This window comes from Mus musculus, chromosome 13 (assembly GCF_000001635.26).
Source record: "Mus musculus strain C57BL/6J chromosome 13, GRCm38.p6 C57BL/6J".
NCBI lineage: Eukaryota > Metazoa > Chordata > Mammalia > Rodentia > Muridae > Mus > Mus musculus.
The window spans coordinates 12,263,987-12,277,308 of NC_000079.6; the positions used below are offsets into that span (position 1 = coordinate 12,263,987).

General features: G+C 47.0%; 1 protein-coding gene across 2 annotated transcripts in view; it reads right to left on the reverse strand.

The window, feature by feature from the left end:
- Positions 1–5,439: 5,439 nt before the first annotated feature.
- The window catches only part of Actn2 (actinin alpha 2), a 71,307-nt gene continuing 63,424 nt past the window's right edge, over positions 5,440–13,322 (reverse strand). For both annotated transcript variants that reach the window (NM_033268.4, XM_011244263.3), the window contains 5 exons: positions 12,377–12,556; positions 11,092–11,238; positions 8,713–8,778; positions 6,792–6,950; positions 5,440–5,666 (listed from right to left, as the gene is read on the reverse strand). In NM_033268.4, the coding sequence (NP_150371.4) occupies positions 5,508–5,666; positions 6,792–6,950; positions 8,713–8,778; positions 11,092–11,238; positions 12,377–12,556 (711 nt within the window). In that variant the 3' untranslated portion in view covers positions 5,440–5,507. The remainder of the gene's footprint in view (positions 5,667–6,791; positions 6,951–8,712; positions 8,779–11,091; positions 11,239–12,376; positions 12,557–13,322) is intronic.

Here is a 13,322-nt window from a genome sequence, read left to right on the forward strand (position 1 = left end):
CCATGGTGAAACACCATGACCAAAGGTGGGGAGGAAAGGGCTTTTACTGGCTTTTACTTCCACAGCACAGTTCATCACTGAAGAAAGTCAAGACAGGAACTCAAACGGGGCTGGAACCAGAAGGTAGAAGCTGATGCAAACACCATGGAAGGATGCTGCTCGCGAGCTTGCTCCCCCTAGCCTGTTCAACCTGCTTCCTTATAGAACTCAGGATGACTAGCCCCTCCCACAATGGGCGGGGCCCCCTTCCATCAATCGCTAGTGAAGAAAACACCTTACAGCAGGATCTCAAAGAGGCATTTTCTCTATTGAGGTTCTCTCAGATAAGTCTGTTTTGTCAAGTTGACATAACCAGCAGAGCCCATGGCCTGCTGCTGGATCGATGCTGTTGTGTTTTATAAAAAGGAAAAGAAGCCAGGGATATGTTTGGTGGAGGTGCAATATGGTGGGGGTGGGGGGAGGAGAAGGTGACTCTGCTGGTCCATGCTGAGACAACTCTTCCCCTTGACAGTATAGTATAGAATAGAGTTTATTTAGGGCATGAGGAAGGGAGTAGAGACAGAAAGGTGCAGAGAGAGAGAAAAAGAGACCATGAGAACATGGAGAGAGGGGATAGAGGGTAAGGGAGCAAGAGCAATAGGAAAAGAGAAGAGAGCGAGGAGGGGCCAGTAGCCCCTTTTATAGTGAGTCAGGCACAACTGGCTGTTGCCAGGTAACTGTGGGGCGGAGCCTGGAGAAAAGGTAACAAATGCTATGTCCTCTTCGCCTCTGAACCTCTTCTTAGTCTTCCCTGTCCTGAAATCAATTCTTTTTCATTAGTTCTGACCATAATACCATTTCACAGCTCATGCTGAGTATTCCCAGGGACTTTCTGCCTCCTGAGCAACCACTGTGAGTCTTCTTCCTCCTCTAGGCTTGTCTTGCACAGGTCCACAATGACTCACTTCCTATCCATCTGCCTCCATGGCTTCCCTTCCAGACCTTTCCTCGCCATACAAAAGGAGTTACCCGGGTGCCTTGGTGACCTCCCAAGCATTTCTTCTGCACTTTTGTTTTTGCAGTGGAGAAGCCTGAGCTGCTGTGGTGGGAACAGGGACTCACATAGACCCAGACAGCCTGACTCCTTAAGGATGACATTGGACTTCTAATCCTCCTGACTCTCTACCACCCAAGTGCTGGTGTATGAGCCATCTTGCCTGGCTATGGCTAAGCATTTTTATAATGGCAGAGATGACACAAAGACCTGGCCTGGCCACTCCTGTTGTTCCTATTAACCTCCTCAGCGAGGGCTTTTCCAATTTCTGCGAATGTTGATTATCAAATGACCCTTCCTCTAAGCCACAGGCCCTCACTTGGGAGTTAGATAATATGCCTGTGGAGTTCATAAAAACACAGATGTCCTAGTCATAGCCTAGGCCATCATACTGTGAAACCTGGAAGTAAGAACTGGGCATATACACAATTAACAAATATGTATCTCCTGAGAATTCTGAACTGACCTGCTGTTTAAACATTCCTCTTAAATTGTGTACCACTCACCCTGAAGTGGGTCAGTTCCAATTCCCCATCGCCCATGTACCACACATTACATACAAGTTTCCCCCACCCCATCCTTCCTTTTTGATTCTTTCTTTCTTTTTGAGGCAGAGTCTCATTCGTGTAACCCAAGCCATCCTGGAACTCCTTATGTAGGTAAAGACAACCTTGAACTTCTGGCCCACCTGCTTTTACCCACACAATACTGAGATTATAGGCATCTGCCACCAGACCTGACTTACACATTGTTGTGGCTGGGAACACAGGGCTTTGTGTATTCTAAGTGTCCTGGCTGGGTTTGTGTGTCAACTTGACACAAGCTGGGACTGATCACTGAGAAAGGAGCCTCCCTTGAGGAAACACCTTCATGAGATCCAGCTGCAAGGCATTTTCTCAATTAGTGATCAAGGAGGGAGGACCCATTGTGGGTGGTGCCATCCCTGGGCTGGCAGTCTTGGGTTCTATCAGAAAGCAAACTAAGCAAGCCAGGGGAAGCAAGCCAGTAAGGAACATCCCTCCATGGCCTCTGCATCAGCTCCTGCTTTGTGACCTGCTTGAGTTCCAGTCCTGACTTCCATTGGTGATGAACAGCAGTGTGGAAGTGTAAGCTGAATAAACCCTTTCCTCCCCAACTGCTTCTTGGTCATGATGCTTGTGCAGAAATAGAAACCCTAAGACACTACAAGACACTCTACCAACTGAGCCACATCACCCACCAGTCTCTGACTCTTTCAGGGAGGCAAATACAACACCAACTGAATGTTTTCAAGTATGAGATGTTTGCTTATAGCTAACCAAATTGCCTGCTTATCCTTTAAAATGATTTGAGAGAGAGAGAGACTGACTGTTTTTGGCAACTTTGTTAACTCATGATCAGAAATAAAAACAACTTGTAGGATGACAGTATAAATACTTTTATTGTTTTCCATGGCTTATTTCCCTATCTCCCATATCATTAGATAGTACTGATCCAACCTCTTGCTGAATATTATAGAGAGATTAAAATTTTTCAGAGAGATGAGTTGCCCATGGCCACCCTAAAACACAAGTTCCTAGTTAAAAGGAATGACTTCCTGGATTCTCCTTCACAATTCCAGTTGGAGCATAGCACCTGCTTCAAATACAACAGTCAAAAGCTCACCCCACCCCCACCCCAAAGCACATGGTATTAAACTCAAGGCCCAAGTATTTCAGAGACTTTTCAAACTGTCAACTACTTAATAATTATGAAGCAAATTAAGAAAGTGGGCCAAGGTGAAAGGTCAGTAAGGCTAGCAGCAAACCCTGGTAAATGGAAAAGAACAAATTTCCAGCTGGTGGCAGGAACTTAGCGGAAATAGAAGCAGTTAGCAGACACATTGTTCCCTCTCTAGTCACACTTTAATTGCAATTAGCAATTGTTTTTGTTTGTTTATAGCTAGCTTTCTGATCGTTATGGACCAACATTTAACAGGTGTTTTTACTTTGTTTACTGCAAGCTGTCTGCAGGATGGAAACTCTGGGGGTGGATTGGGGGTGGGAGTGGGGTGGGGGTTGGAGTGAAGTGTGTGTGTGTGTGTGTGGGTGGGTGGGTGGGTGGGTGTAATAGAGGTTTGGAAAACAGGAATGGAAAAGTAACACACATTCACCAGACCAACGCACCAAGTGGGAGCACAGGGACTTGACCCAGACAGAGCCATGAATCACTGTCCCATCCAAGAGGTGACATTCTGACCTCCAGTACTATTGACTCCCAGGAGGAATGCAGCAAAGGCGTGCAAAGAGACCTTACCTCCTGTGTGGAGAAGGCTGCCCTCTGCATGCTAAGGCATGGGAGAGCTCCACCTAGTGCCAGAGGCTATACAGCCTTCTTGTCTCGCTGGGAACAGCCATGCTCAGCCCCTTATTAAAGAACAAAGCACTTAGAGCTGTCTCTCTGCAACTTCTACAAAAAGCTCCACAGGGAATCAAGAGACAATAACAGAAACCTCATTTTTCTTCTTGACTCCACCTCCATCTCTGGCAACTAAACTTGCTTCCCTGTTACTTCACGTTCCAGGGACACTCACCCCCCACACCAAACCCGACTGTCCAGTCCTATAAAGAGATGACTGAAAACTCCACTTCAAAAACATTAATGAGCCAGGCGTGGTGGTGCACGCCTTTAATCCCAGCACTCGGGAGGCAGAGGCAGGCGGATTTCTGAGTTCAAGGCCAGCCTGGTCTACAAAGTGAGTTCCAGGACAGCCAGAGTTATACAGAGAAACCCTGTCTCGAAAAAAAAAAAAACCAACCAAACAAACAAAAAAACCCAACCAACCAAAAACATTAATGAGGTCCAAGGAGATGGCTCAGAAGTTTAGGAGACTGACTGCCTTTTCAGAAGACCAGAGTTCGGTTCCCAGCATCTGTGTCCTGTGCCCAAAACTGCCGGTGACTCAACTTCCAGAAGATCCAATACCTCTGACTTTCTCATGTGCCTACACTTGTGCAGGGACACATACCCAAACAAAAGCACACATTTACATAATTAAAGTAAAAAAATTAATTATCCAAAAATATTAAGGCAGGTGAGCAGGCAGGGTCAGGAAGTAAAGGCCACGTGACAACCAGAGTTGGCTCCCTGGGACTCACGTGGTACAAGGACAGACCCAGCTCCCAGAAGTTGTCCTCTGACCTCCACACACATCATCGCATGGCCACATGCATACACAATAAGTTAAAATGTAACAATGGAATAAATAATTTTCAGATTGTAATGAGTCTGACTGGGGACACACTGTAATCCCAGCACTTGTGGGGAAGAGGCAGGAGGAGCAGGAGTTCAAAGCCAACCTGGGCTATATTACACTCTCAAAAAAATTTTTTTTTGTTTTGATTATTAAAAGGGGGCCATACTGACATATACCCATAGTCTTCCCATAATTAGGAAGCTGAGGCAGGAGATTGTCAGTTTGAAGCTAGCCTGGGCTACACAGAGAAACACTCTCAAGAAAAAAATGTATTGAGGAATTTGTTTCCCACTTGCAGGCCCATCTCCTAATGTTTAATTTCACTAATGATATCACTTATAGGTAGGTCCTGCTGATCTTAGGATAAGCAAGGAAAAAAAAAACCGTGCTAGAATCCCAATCATGTCCTCCCCAAATGTGTCCTCCCAAAGATAACTACATAAATATAAAGGCATGGAGATGTATTTTAAACATCAAACCCTCACTAGACCTTCAGAGTACCAATGAGTCATTGCTTCCCCAGTCATGAATCCTGAATGTTTCGATTTTCACACTTGCACTCACTTCTGCCCCAGACCGCCCCGTTTTCACCATATGTAAGCCAACCGGCTGACTTAGTCAAAGAAACAAACCAACCTACCCTTTCATTTCACGTAGCTAAAAATTCAGAAAGAGACCCATGGGAAAAGGACCACTACATCACACACATTGACGCTGCTTCTGCCTGACTTAGGCTGGGAAAGAATGAGCCGCAAAGAAAAAAACCCTCTGATGGTGTGCATGGTCACGTATGTACAGGTGCATGTGCGCGTATGCATGCGGAAGCCAGAGGAAAACTTGCTTGCCGTTCTCTCCTTCTGCTACACGGGATCCAGGGATCAAAGGCAGGTTGTTAGAGTTTTCGGCAAACGCCTTTACTACTGAGCCGTCTTTACAGGACAAGCACTTTATAGACTGACCTTTCTTCTTAGCCCTTCCCTCACCCAGTCTCTCTTTTGTTGTTGTTGTTGTTGTTTATTTGTTTTCCAGACAGGGTCTCACTAAGTATCCCTGGCTGGACTGGAACTTGATAGGTAGACCAGGCCTGTCCTTGAACTCACAGATTGGCCTGCCTCTGCCTCCCAAGTGTGGGGAGAAAAGGCGTGGGCCACAACGTCCAGCTCATCACACCTCTTAATAAAGTTTGTCAAAGTTTCCAGGTAACAGCCTATACTTCAGCCTTTATTGCATTCTGATAGGGTAGGGATTACAGAAAGAGCATTAGAGGTCGCTTTCCCCGTAGAGGGCAGAGGAGAAGGCAGTGTAGTCCAGGGCCCCGGGGACACTGCCCGGGCCTGAGTATGGGGGCATTCTCTTGATGCAGTACTGGGCCTGATCCGGAGGCAGCTCTCGACGAAGCTCCTCTGCCAAGATGTAAGGCTAAGAGAAAAACACAAGAAGTGCAAATTAAATGCAGAGAACCTAAAATACAAGCTATCTTAATATCTGCACACTTCTTACACTGGCAAGGATTACAGGTAAGGAGTCTACTCTGCTCATTTTTACCAGCTAACAACCAAAAGCTGGGCTCACAGAGAGTGAGTCTGCAAGGTGACCTGCGGGAATTCCAGGATGCTTGGTAAAAACACATGCGGGATTATTGCCAATATTTCTCATACTGGGTCAAATGTGAGTGATAAACATTCTGATTTTAATTCCCCACCTCGTGGGTCAACTTGGTTCACATCATAAACTGAGGAGAACATAGGAGTGACTCATTTGACTTCACATAACTGATGTTCTTAGAAAGTGGAGACCCTTGGCTGGAGAGATGGCTTAGCCATTAAAGGTTAGGCTCACAACCAGAAATATAAGAAAATGGAGAGACCCTTTCATGCTCTGGTATTTAAAAATATGAAAATATGTCACTGAGAGGAGAAAAAAAAACACTTAAAGAAAGAGTAGGGTTTGGCACTGAAGGAGAGAACTTTTATAAACATATATACTTATGGGACCTCGCCTCCAAGAAGCCTTCACCCATGTTCTGGGATAAGCTTTACTCTTTCCTAAGCCTCTCTCTATACATATAAACCCCTGCCTAATTTGTATTAAAAATATCCAGCTGGCAAACTGGCTCTGCAGGTAAAGGCTACATGAGCCTGGAGAACACTGCTTGTCTCTGGAACTCTTGTATAGGGGTATGAGAGGACAGATCACGCACACACGCAAGCACATATGCATGTATGCACAACACGCGCACACACACAGAGACAAATCATTTTTTAAAAGCCCAGACATAACAGTACGCAACTATAATCCCAGCATTCCTATTGTGAAATGGGAGACAGATACAGGAGAATCCCTGAAATCTTGCAGAAAAGCAAGCCTTGCATATACAGCAGGGAACAAGAAGGTCCATTTTCTCAAACGAGATGAGGGCAAGACTGATGTCCGAGGCTGTCTCTGACCGCCACACACACCAAGGCCCACGCGCAAGTACTGTCCCCAGATAGTCAAAGATCATTTTAAAAGTTTTAAAACAAAAGAAAACCTGTCCCAGCAGACCTTATCAGAAGCCAGAATCCGGAAGGAGGCGATGACCTGCTCTGCCGTGTCGGTGTCTGCGGTCTCTCTAGTCATGAAGTCAATGAAGGACTGGAAGGTGACCGTGCCTTGTCCGTTGGGGTCAACCAAAGTCATAATGCGGGCAAATTCAGCTTCACCCTGAGGAGGTACAGAGACAGTGTGTGCGTCAGGGTTTGACGTCGTCATGGATCCTCCATGCTGTTCTCTTCACTCTCTGCAAAGGCGTCCTCACGTGGGTGACTCAGGTCCATTTCCGGCAGTTTTAAATGTGGTTGCAGCATCGAGCCAGAGGCCCCTGCCCATCAGAAGTGTGTCCCTTGTGTACCCCATGTTGCCAGTCCTAATTACATAATTAGGAGGAGTAACTCAGCCAAAGTTGGAAAGTGGAATTGCTATGTAAGATGGTGCTCATTATTCAGTTTATTACCAGAGGAATCAACGCAGTTGTATTTTAAATGCTCAATAAAGACTGGGAGTACGCCGGGCGTGGTGGCACACGCCTTTAATCCCAGCACTCGGGAGGCAGAGGCAGGCGGATTTCTGAGTTCGAGGCCAGCCTGGTCTACAGAGTGAGTTCCAGGACAGCCAGGGCTACACAGAGAAACCCTGTCTCGGAAAACCAAAAAAAAAAAAAAAAAAAAAAAAAAAAAAAAAAGACTGGGAGTACAGCTCAGTATTAAAGCAATTGACTAGTACATCCCCAGTACTGAAAAACAAACAAACAAACAAAAAAAGCTTTAAGAAAAAAAAAGCCCAGTGCTTTATATATAAGCAAGGTGCAAACCTGTAGTTCTAGTATTTAGGAAGTTGAACAGACAGGATGGCACGTTTGAGGCTAGCCTGGAGTACACAGTGAGTTCCCAGCTGGGCCACTCAAGATACCCTGAGTGTTGGGACTACAGGAATATGTCACCTGCTATTCTGGCTTGTTCTATGAATTTATATATTTGATTTATTCTTACACTGCTAGGACTCTAAGCCTCAGGTTAGAGGCAGAGGCAGGAGGATCTCAGTAAGTTCAAGGCCACCCTGGGCTATCTAACAAGATAGTTTCGAAAATAGATAAATATGTAATCATCAAAGGGTAATGCAGTACATTTCTATAATCTGTCCTCCCTCCCTCCCTCCCTTACCCTCCCTCCCCTCCTTCCCTTCCCCCTCCCCTCCTCTCCCTTCCCTCCCTTCCCCCTCCCCTCCTTCCCTTCCCCCTCTCCTCCTTCCCCTCCCTCCCCCCTCCCTCTCCTCTCCCTGTTCTCCCTTCCCCCTCCCCTCCCTTCCCTTCCCCCTCCCTCCCTTTCCTCCCCCCCTCTCCCTCCCTCTCCTCTCTTCCCCTCCCTCCTCCTCCCTCACCTCCCCCCTCCCTCCCTCCCCCTTCCCCCCTCCCCAATCCCTCTCTCCTTCCCTCTTGATTGTATTTTTGAAACAGAGACTTCCCAATATAGCTCTGGCTGTCCTGGAACTCATAAAGATCTGCCTGTCTTTGCCTCCCAAGAGGTGAGATTAAAATCTTGCACTATCATCCCCAGCCATTAAAATCTCTCTTCTATCCTTTAAAATAACAAGGGAAAACACACTTTAAAACGCAGGCAACTAGATGTCATTGACGTGAACATTTTAAGTTGTTTCACTGAAATACGTGAGCTATGTCAATGCAGCTTCTAAAAACCACCAGGAGATCCCATGTCCTTAATGTTTTCACCATAAGGAAACCTTACCAGGTACTGAATAAAATACATTTTTAACCCTGTAGCATTATTTTTATATAGTAATAAGCAGATTTTCAAAAAGCATTGCCCTGTGATAGGAAAATGAACCAATTAGGAAAGTGTCACATCTAGATTCCCCACACTCGAGGCTTGGTATGGTACCAGACCTTTGCAGAAGTTCGGCTGTGTCTTACCAAGTCATAGCCCATGGAAATGAGGCAGGCTCTGAAATCCTCATGATCCATCAGGCCGTTCTTCCTCTGTGCAAACGCAAAGAACAGAGAGAAGGCAGTTAGGGACCAGATGAACAGCTCTGCCTGACCCAGTGCCCAGTAAGCAAGGTGGTAGAGAAAGAGTGACCAGCTAAGATTAGAGGTCACCTCTGACTTACAGAAGGACAAAGCCACAGTACAAGGATATTATAAAATAATCCCTTTAACAGAGAAGAGGTGACTGGGCTGTCACTCAGTGGGAGAGCATTGCCTAACACACACGAGGTCCTAGGCTTGATCCTCATCACTGCAAAATAAAATAAAAGGAAGGAAAGGAAAAGGAGGCAGGTGTAATAAAGACTAATACTGAAAAGAGAACCCACACTAAAGGCAGCAAAGGGAGCCAGTGAGGAGCTCACTACTGCCACCTATTGATAACAGCACATATTGCAAGCATTTCTAGAGCTGAATGGAGAAACTCATGGCTCAACCAGTCTGGGAAACTACTGCCCAGATGAAGCGCTGGGAATGGAACCCAGGGCCAGATGTAATGGCTTCATCTGTATGACAAGCTCTCCAGAGTGTTCTCAGCTCTGTAAAAGCAGGGTATCCGATGCAAAAATCTGGTTGGGATGAAAAGGGTTCCTATGTACATGTCTCAGAGTTGTAAGAGAGACAGCTAACATTTAAACACCAATAGGTCTTTACTGACAATTCAGTTGATTTTGTTCACTCAGGAAATGACCTGTTTAGAAAGCCAATGGTAGAAGTTCTGTCTTCTGTGAATGGAACCTGAGTGTTGGCTCTCAGGCCTGAGGGCCTGGCCCTCGCCATGTCAGCCACTCTGCAGCCCTGCATCCTGCCTTTTGGCTCCCCTGTGCACTCCCCTGGTCCCCTGCTCTGGCTCTTGCACCTGCTTTGGAGCAGTAGCCCTGTAGGTCTCCTCTCTTCCTCTCAGATGGCCGCTCGCTGGAGAAGATCACTATGTGCAGACTGCCTGGTTTCACTAAGCGGGCCTCCCACTGCCCAGGCAGGAGGGCCAGCTTTCCTGCAATGGTGATGGCGATGGCGCACGAGCACTCCTCCTCTCTTGCCCTTGGAGGCTGGAATAACCTTGCCGCTCATCAGTCTCCCTCCCACGAAGCCCTCAGTCTCACCACTCCTGTCCCTGAACCCAGTTCCTTCCAGACCCCTTCCTTCCTTTCTCCAGCAGCCACATCTGGCTTCTGCCCCCACCCTCATCTTAGTGAGCTTCTCAGAAACACAGCTCTGGCCATACCTGTGCTCTGTGATAGTCAACGGCCCAGAGGTCCATGGAGGGATCTCTCCATCCACGCCCTCCATGACCCTGCCATCCTATCTGCGTTGTCTCTTTTTCTTTTCTTAAGACAGGGTTTTTCACTATGCACCTTCCTGCCTGAACTTGCTATGTAGACCAGGCTGGCCTCAAACCCACAGAGCTCTTCCTGTTTCTGCTCCCTGCATGCACACCCAGCCCCGTCTTGCTGTACAGTGAGAACATGGGAGTAATCTAAATATCTGATCTCACCACAACAGACCCCAGGAGAACTTTGTTTCCAGTGCTTAATGTAAATAAACCTTCTCTACATTTAAGAATGTTTCAGGTTTACTTATTTACTTAATGTTTATGTTTGTACGCCTGGGTGAACATGTGTGTACCAGGTGTATGCACGGGGCGGTGAAGGTCAGAAGCCTGAGTTACAGGGATTGTGAGCCTCTGACTGGGTGTCAGGAGCTGAACCCACGTCCTCTGCAAGAACAGCCAGCCCTCTTCACCACCAAGCAGGTGCTTTCACTAAAGACAGCCAAGCTGTTGCTATTAACTAGAGTCCTAGTTAAAGGATCTACAAGGAACAAAGCAAGTTACATTGTTTCTGTTCCTTTGTTTCTTTTTGCAGATTTTTGTCTTCTCCCGACCCCCTTGCTAAGGCCCTAACCCAGGGCCTTGTGTTTTGATAGGCATGCACTCTACCACTGAGCTAAATCCCCAACTCCAGGAAACAAAGCAAAAGCCTTGATGTAAGGTCACTTGACGGTGACATGGTGACATGACCAGTGCTTGTTTGATCGCTAGTTCCCTTGGGATCATTCAACCAGTTTCCTTGTGAACTTTGTGGAGCAGGGAGACCTAAAGTGAGCAGCTGGGCATGACGCCAAGCACCTGCCACCATCCCATCGCTTGGAAGTGGGGGCAGAGGGACAGGAGCTCAAGGTCACCCTCAGTTACTGAAAGACCTCAAAGCCAGCCTGGTACACATGTGACTTAAAGCACTCTGAGCAACAGTACGCATGCTTTTCCAGATATAACTGCCTTTCACGCAACTAGAGAGAGAGCAGTACCCTGTCAAAGTGGTTGAAGGAGGCTCTGAACTCATTCATCTGCTCCTGGGTGATGCCCTTGGCATCTCTTGTCAGGATCTGGGTCTCCACCTCATTGATGGTTCTGGCGATAGTTGTCAGCAGCAACTCCCATCCGACACGGATATGCTACCAAGGAGAAGAACCAGCCGTCAACTAGGTCAAGGAGGTTTTAGTGCATCATGAGCAGGAAATACGCAGGGCTTGGTATAGGTTTGCTACGCTCATTCTATTTGTCAGCAGCAGCAGCAGCAGCAGCAGCAGCAGCATCAGTGCGGGGAGTCCCTGTGCAGCGATCACAGGGAAATTTTGGAGTCTCTCTTTGACACAGGTTCCTAGAACTCAACTCAGATTGTCAGACCTCACAGCAAGTGCCTCTGCCTGCTGAGCCGTCTCAACAGCTTGACTCTCTTGGACTTAAAAATGTTTTTTCACTGTTTCAACTTTTGCAAGATTCTGTAGTGTGGGAAATATTAAGGAATGAGACCAGAATTCTACAAATGACAATCTACAAAGTGGCACTTCGCATAATTCGTATTTCTTATTTATGTTACATATACTTGGAACTAGGGGTTAAACCTAGGGCCTTGCACATGCTAGACCAAAAAAAAAAAAAAAAAAAAACAAACACTATACCTAAACTACATTTCTGGCCCATACTTTGTAGATTAAATATTCAATGTGTGGTCTATTTGTGACTAAAGACATCTTCACACTTACCAAATAGCTGGATGGACACTGGGCTATACCCAAAGTCTCCCAGGGAGATCAGACTGAAGGAGACTGGTGGAAATAGGGACAGTCTTGACTCTTTGGACTAATTTTTAAAATCACTAATAAGGAACGGGCATCATGATATGTGTCTGTGATCATAGTAACCAAGAAATGGATGCAGGAGGATCAGGCCATTCATAGTTACATGGTCAGATCCACGAGAGTCTGGGGTGCATGAGACCATCCACAGTCACAACAACAACAACAACAACCCTAGCCAAAGAGCAACAGGAAGAAATAAGGACAATTTAAGTTCCTCTCCAAAGAAGTGTAATGACTTCGCCATGACAATAAGGATAACTTTGACAATGAACTATTGTTTAGTGCTTGTAACAGTTCATTGTGCTCTTCCACACACAGTAAATAGACTTAACTGTCCCCTGCATTCACACCTACAGAATTCACTGGAAACGGAGAGGGGAATGTGCGTAAGGAAACAAGCAGAGGAGGTGTCGAGGTGAGTCAAGCCTGCCCGTGTGCCCGCCCTCCATACCTCCATGGTGTAGTTCGTGTGCTTGTTGTCGAAGACCAGGGCCTCCTGGATGAGCTGGTGGTCGCCCTCCAGCTTGTCGATGTTGTTCTTGTAGTTGATGATGTTGTGTTCGTACTGCTTCAGCTGGTTCATCTGGTCCTCCAGGGCCCCGGTGATCTGGATGGAGCTCCGAGCGATCTCCTGTATGTGGCGGGCAAGCAGGGCATGAGGTGGTACTGAGCGAGTGAGGCAGTCCCCCAGACAGGCAGCTGAGAGGCACTTAGCAGACAGCGGGATGGAGGTGGGGACTCGGGGGTGGTGGTGGTGGGGTACCCGTGAGCACAGAGACAGACAGCGTGGGCCTCTGGCTCCTGGGCCAATGGCCACCCTACATCAGGGAACCCAAGGCACTAGATGTCTCAGACAAATTAGTGACAAGACCACAGGGCGATATTAGGCTAAGTTCATGTCTGTCTAGAGAATGGAAGGGGGAAAAAACCATGATCCAAAGCAGGAGTAAGGAAGGAGTCCTGCTGACCTTCTCGAGGGGAAGAGACGTGTTCTGAGGAAGGCTAGGCCTGCTCTGTGCTGTGGGCACCAGGACTGGCAGGCATAGGCAGAGCTGCCAGAGAGGCACCAGACCACAGGGGAGAATTTCTTATCACTTTAGGTGTTTCTACCTCTAAGATAAAGTTCATATTTGATCCCAAAGTAGAGACAGAAAATGTCTCTTGGCTGTTGTTGAAAGCGATTAAAAAAGCCAGATCCTCAGAGCCATTCCAATGCCATGTTTCTTGAATGTTTTAGAAACACAAAGTACGTGTGACGCTTCACCTGCCCTCCCTCATTAGGGATGGATGGCTTAAAATCCAGGTCCTGATGAGACTACACCTGAGAAAGAGCTCTGTCATTGACAAGGGTGGACAGCAGAAATGTGCCTCTGAGCCCTGTACGGACAGCCACAGAC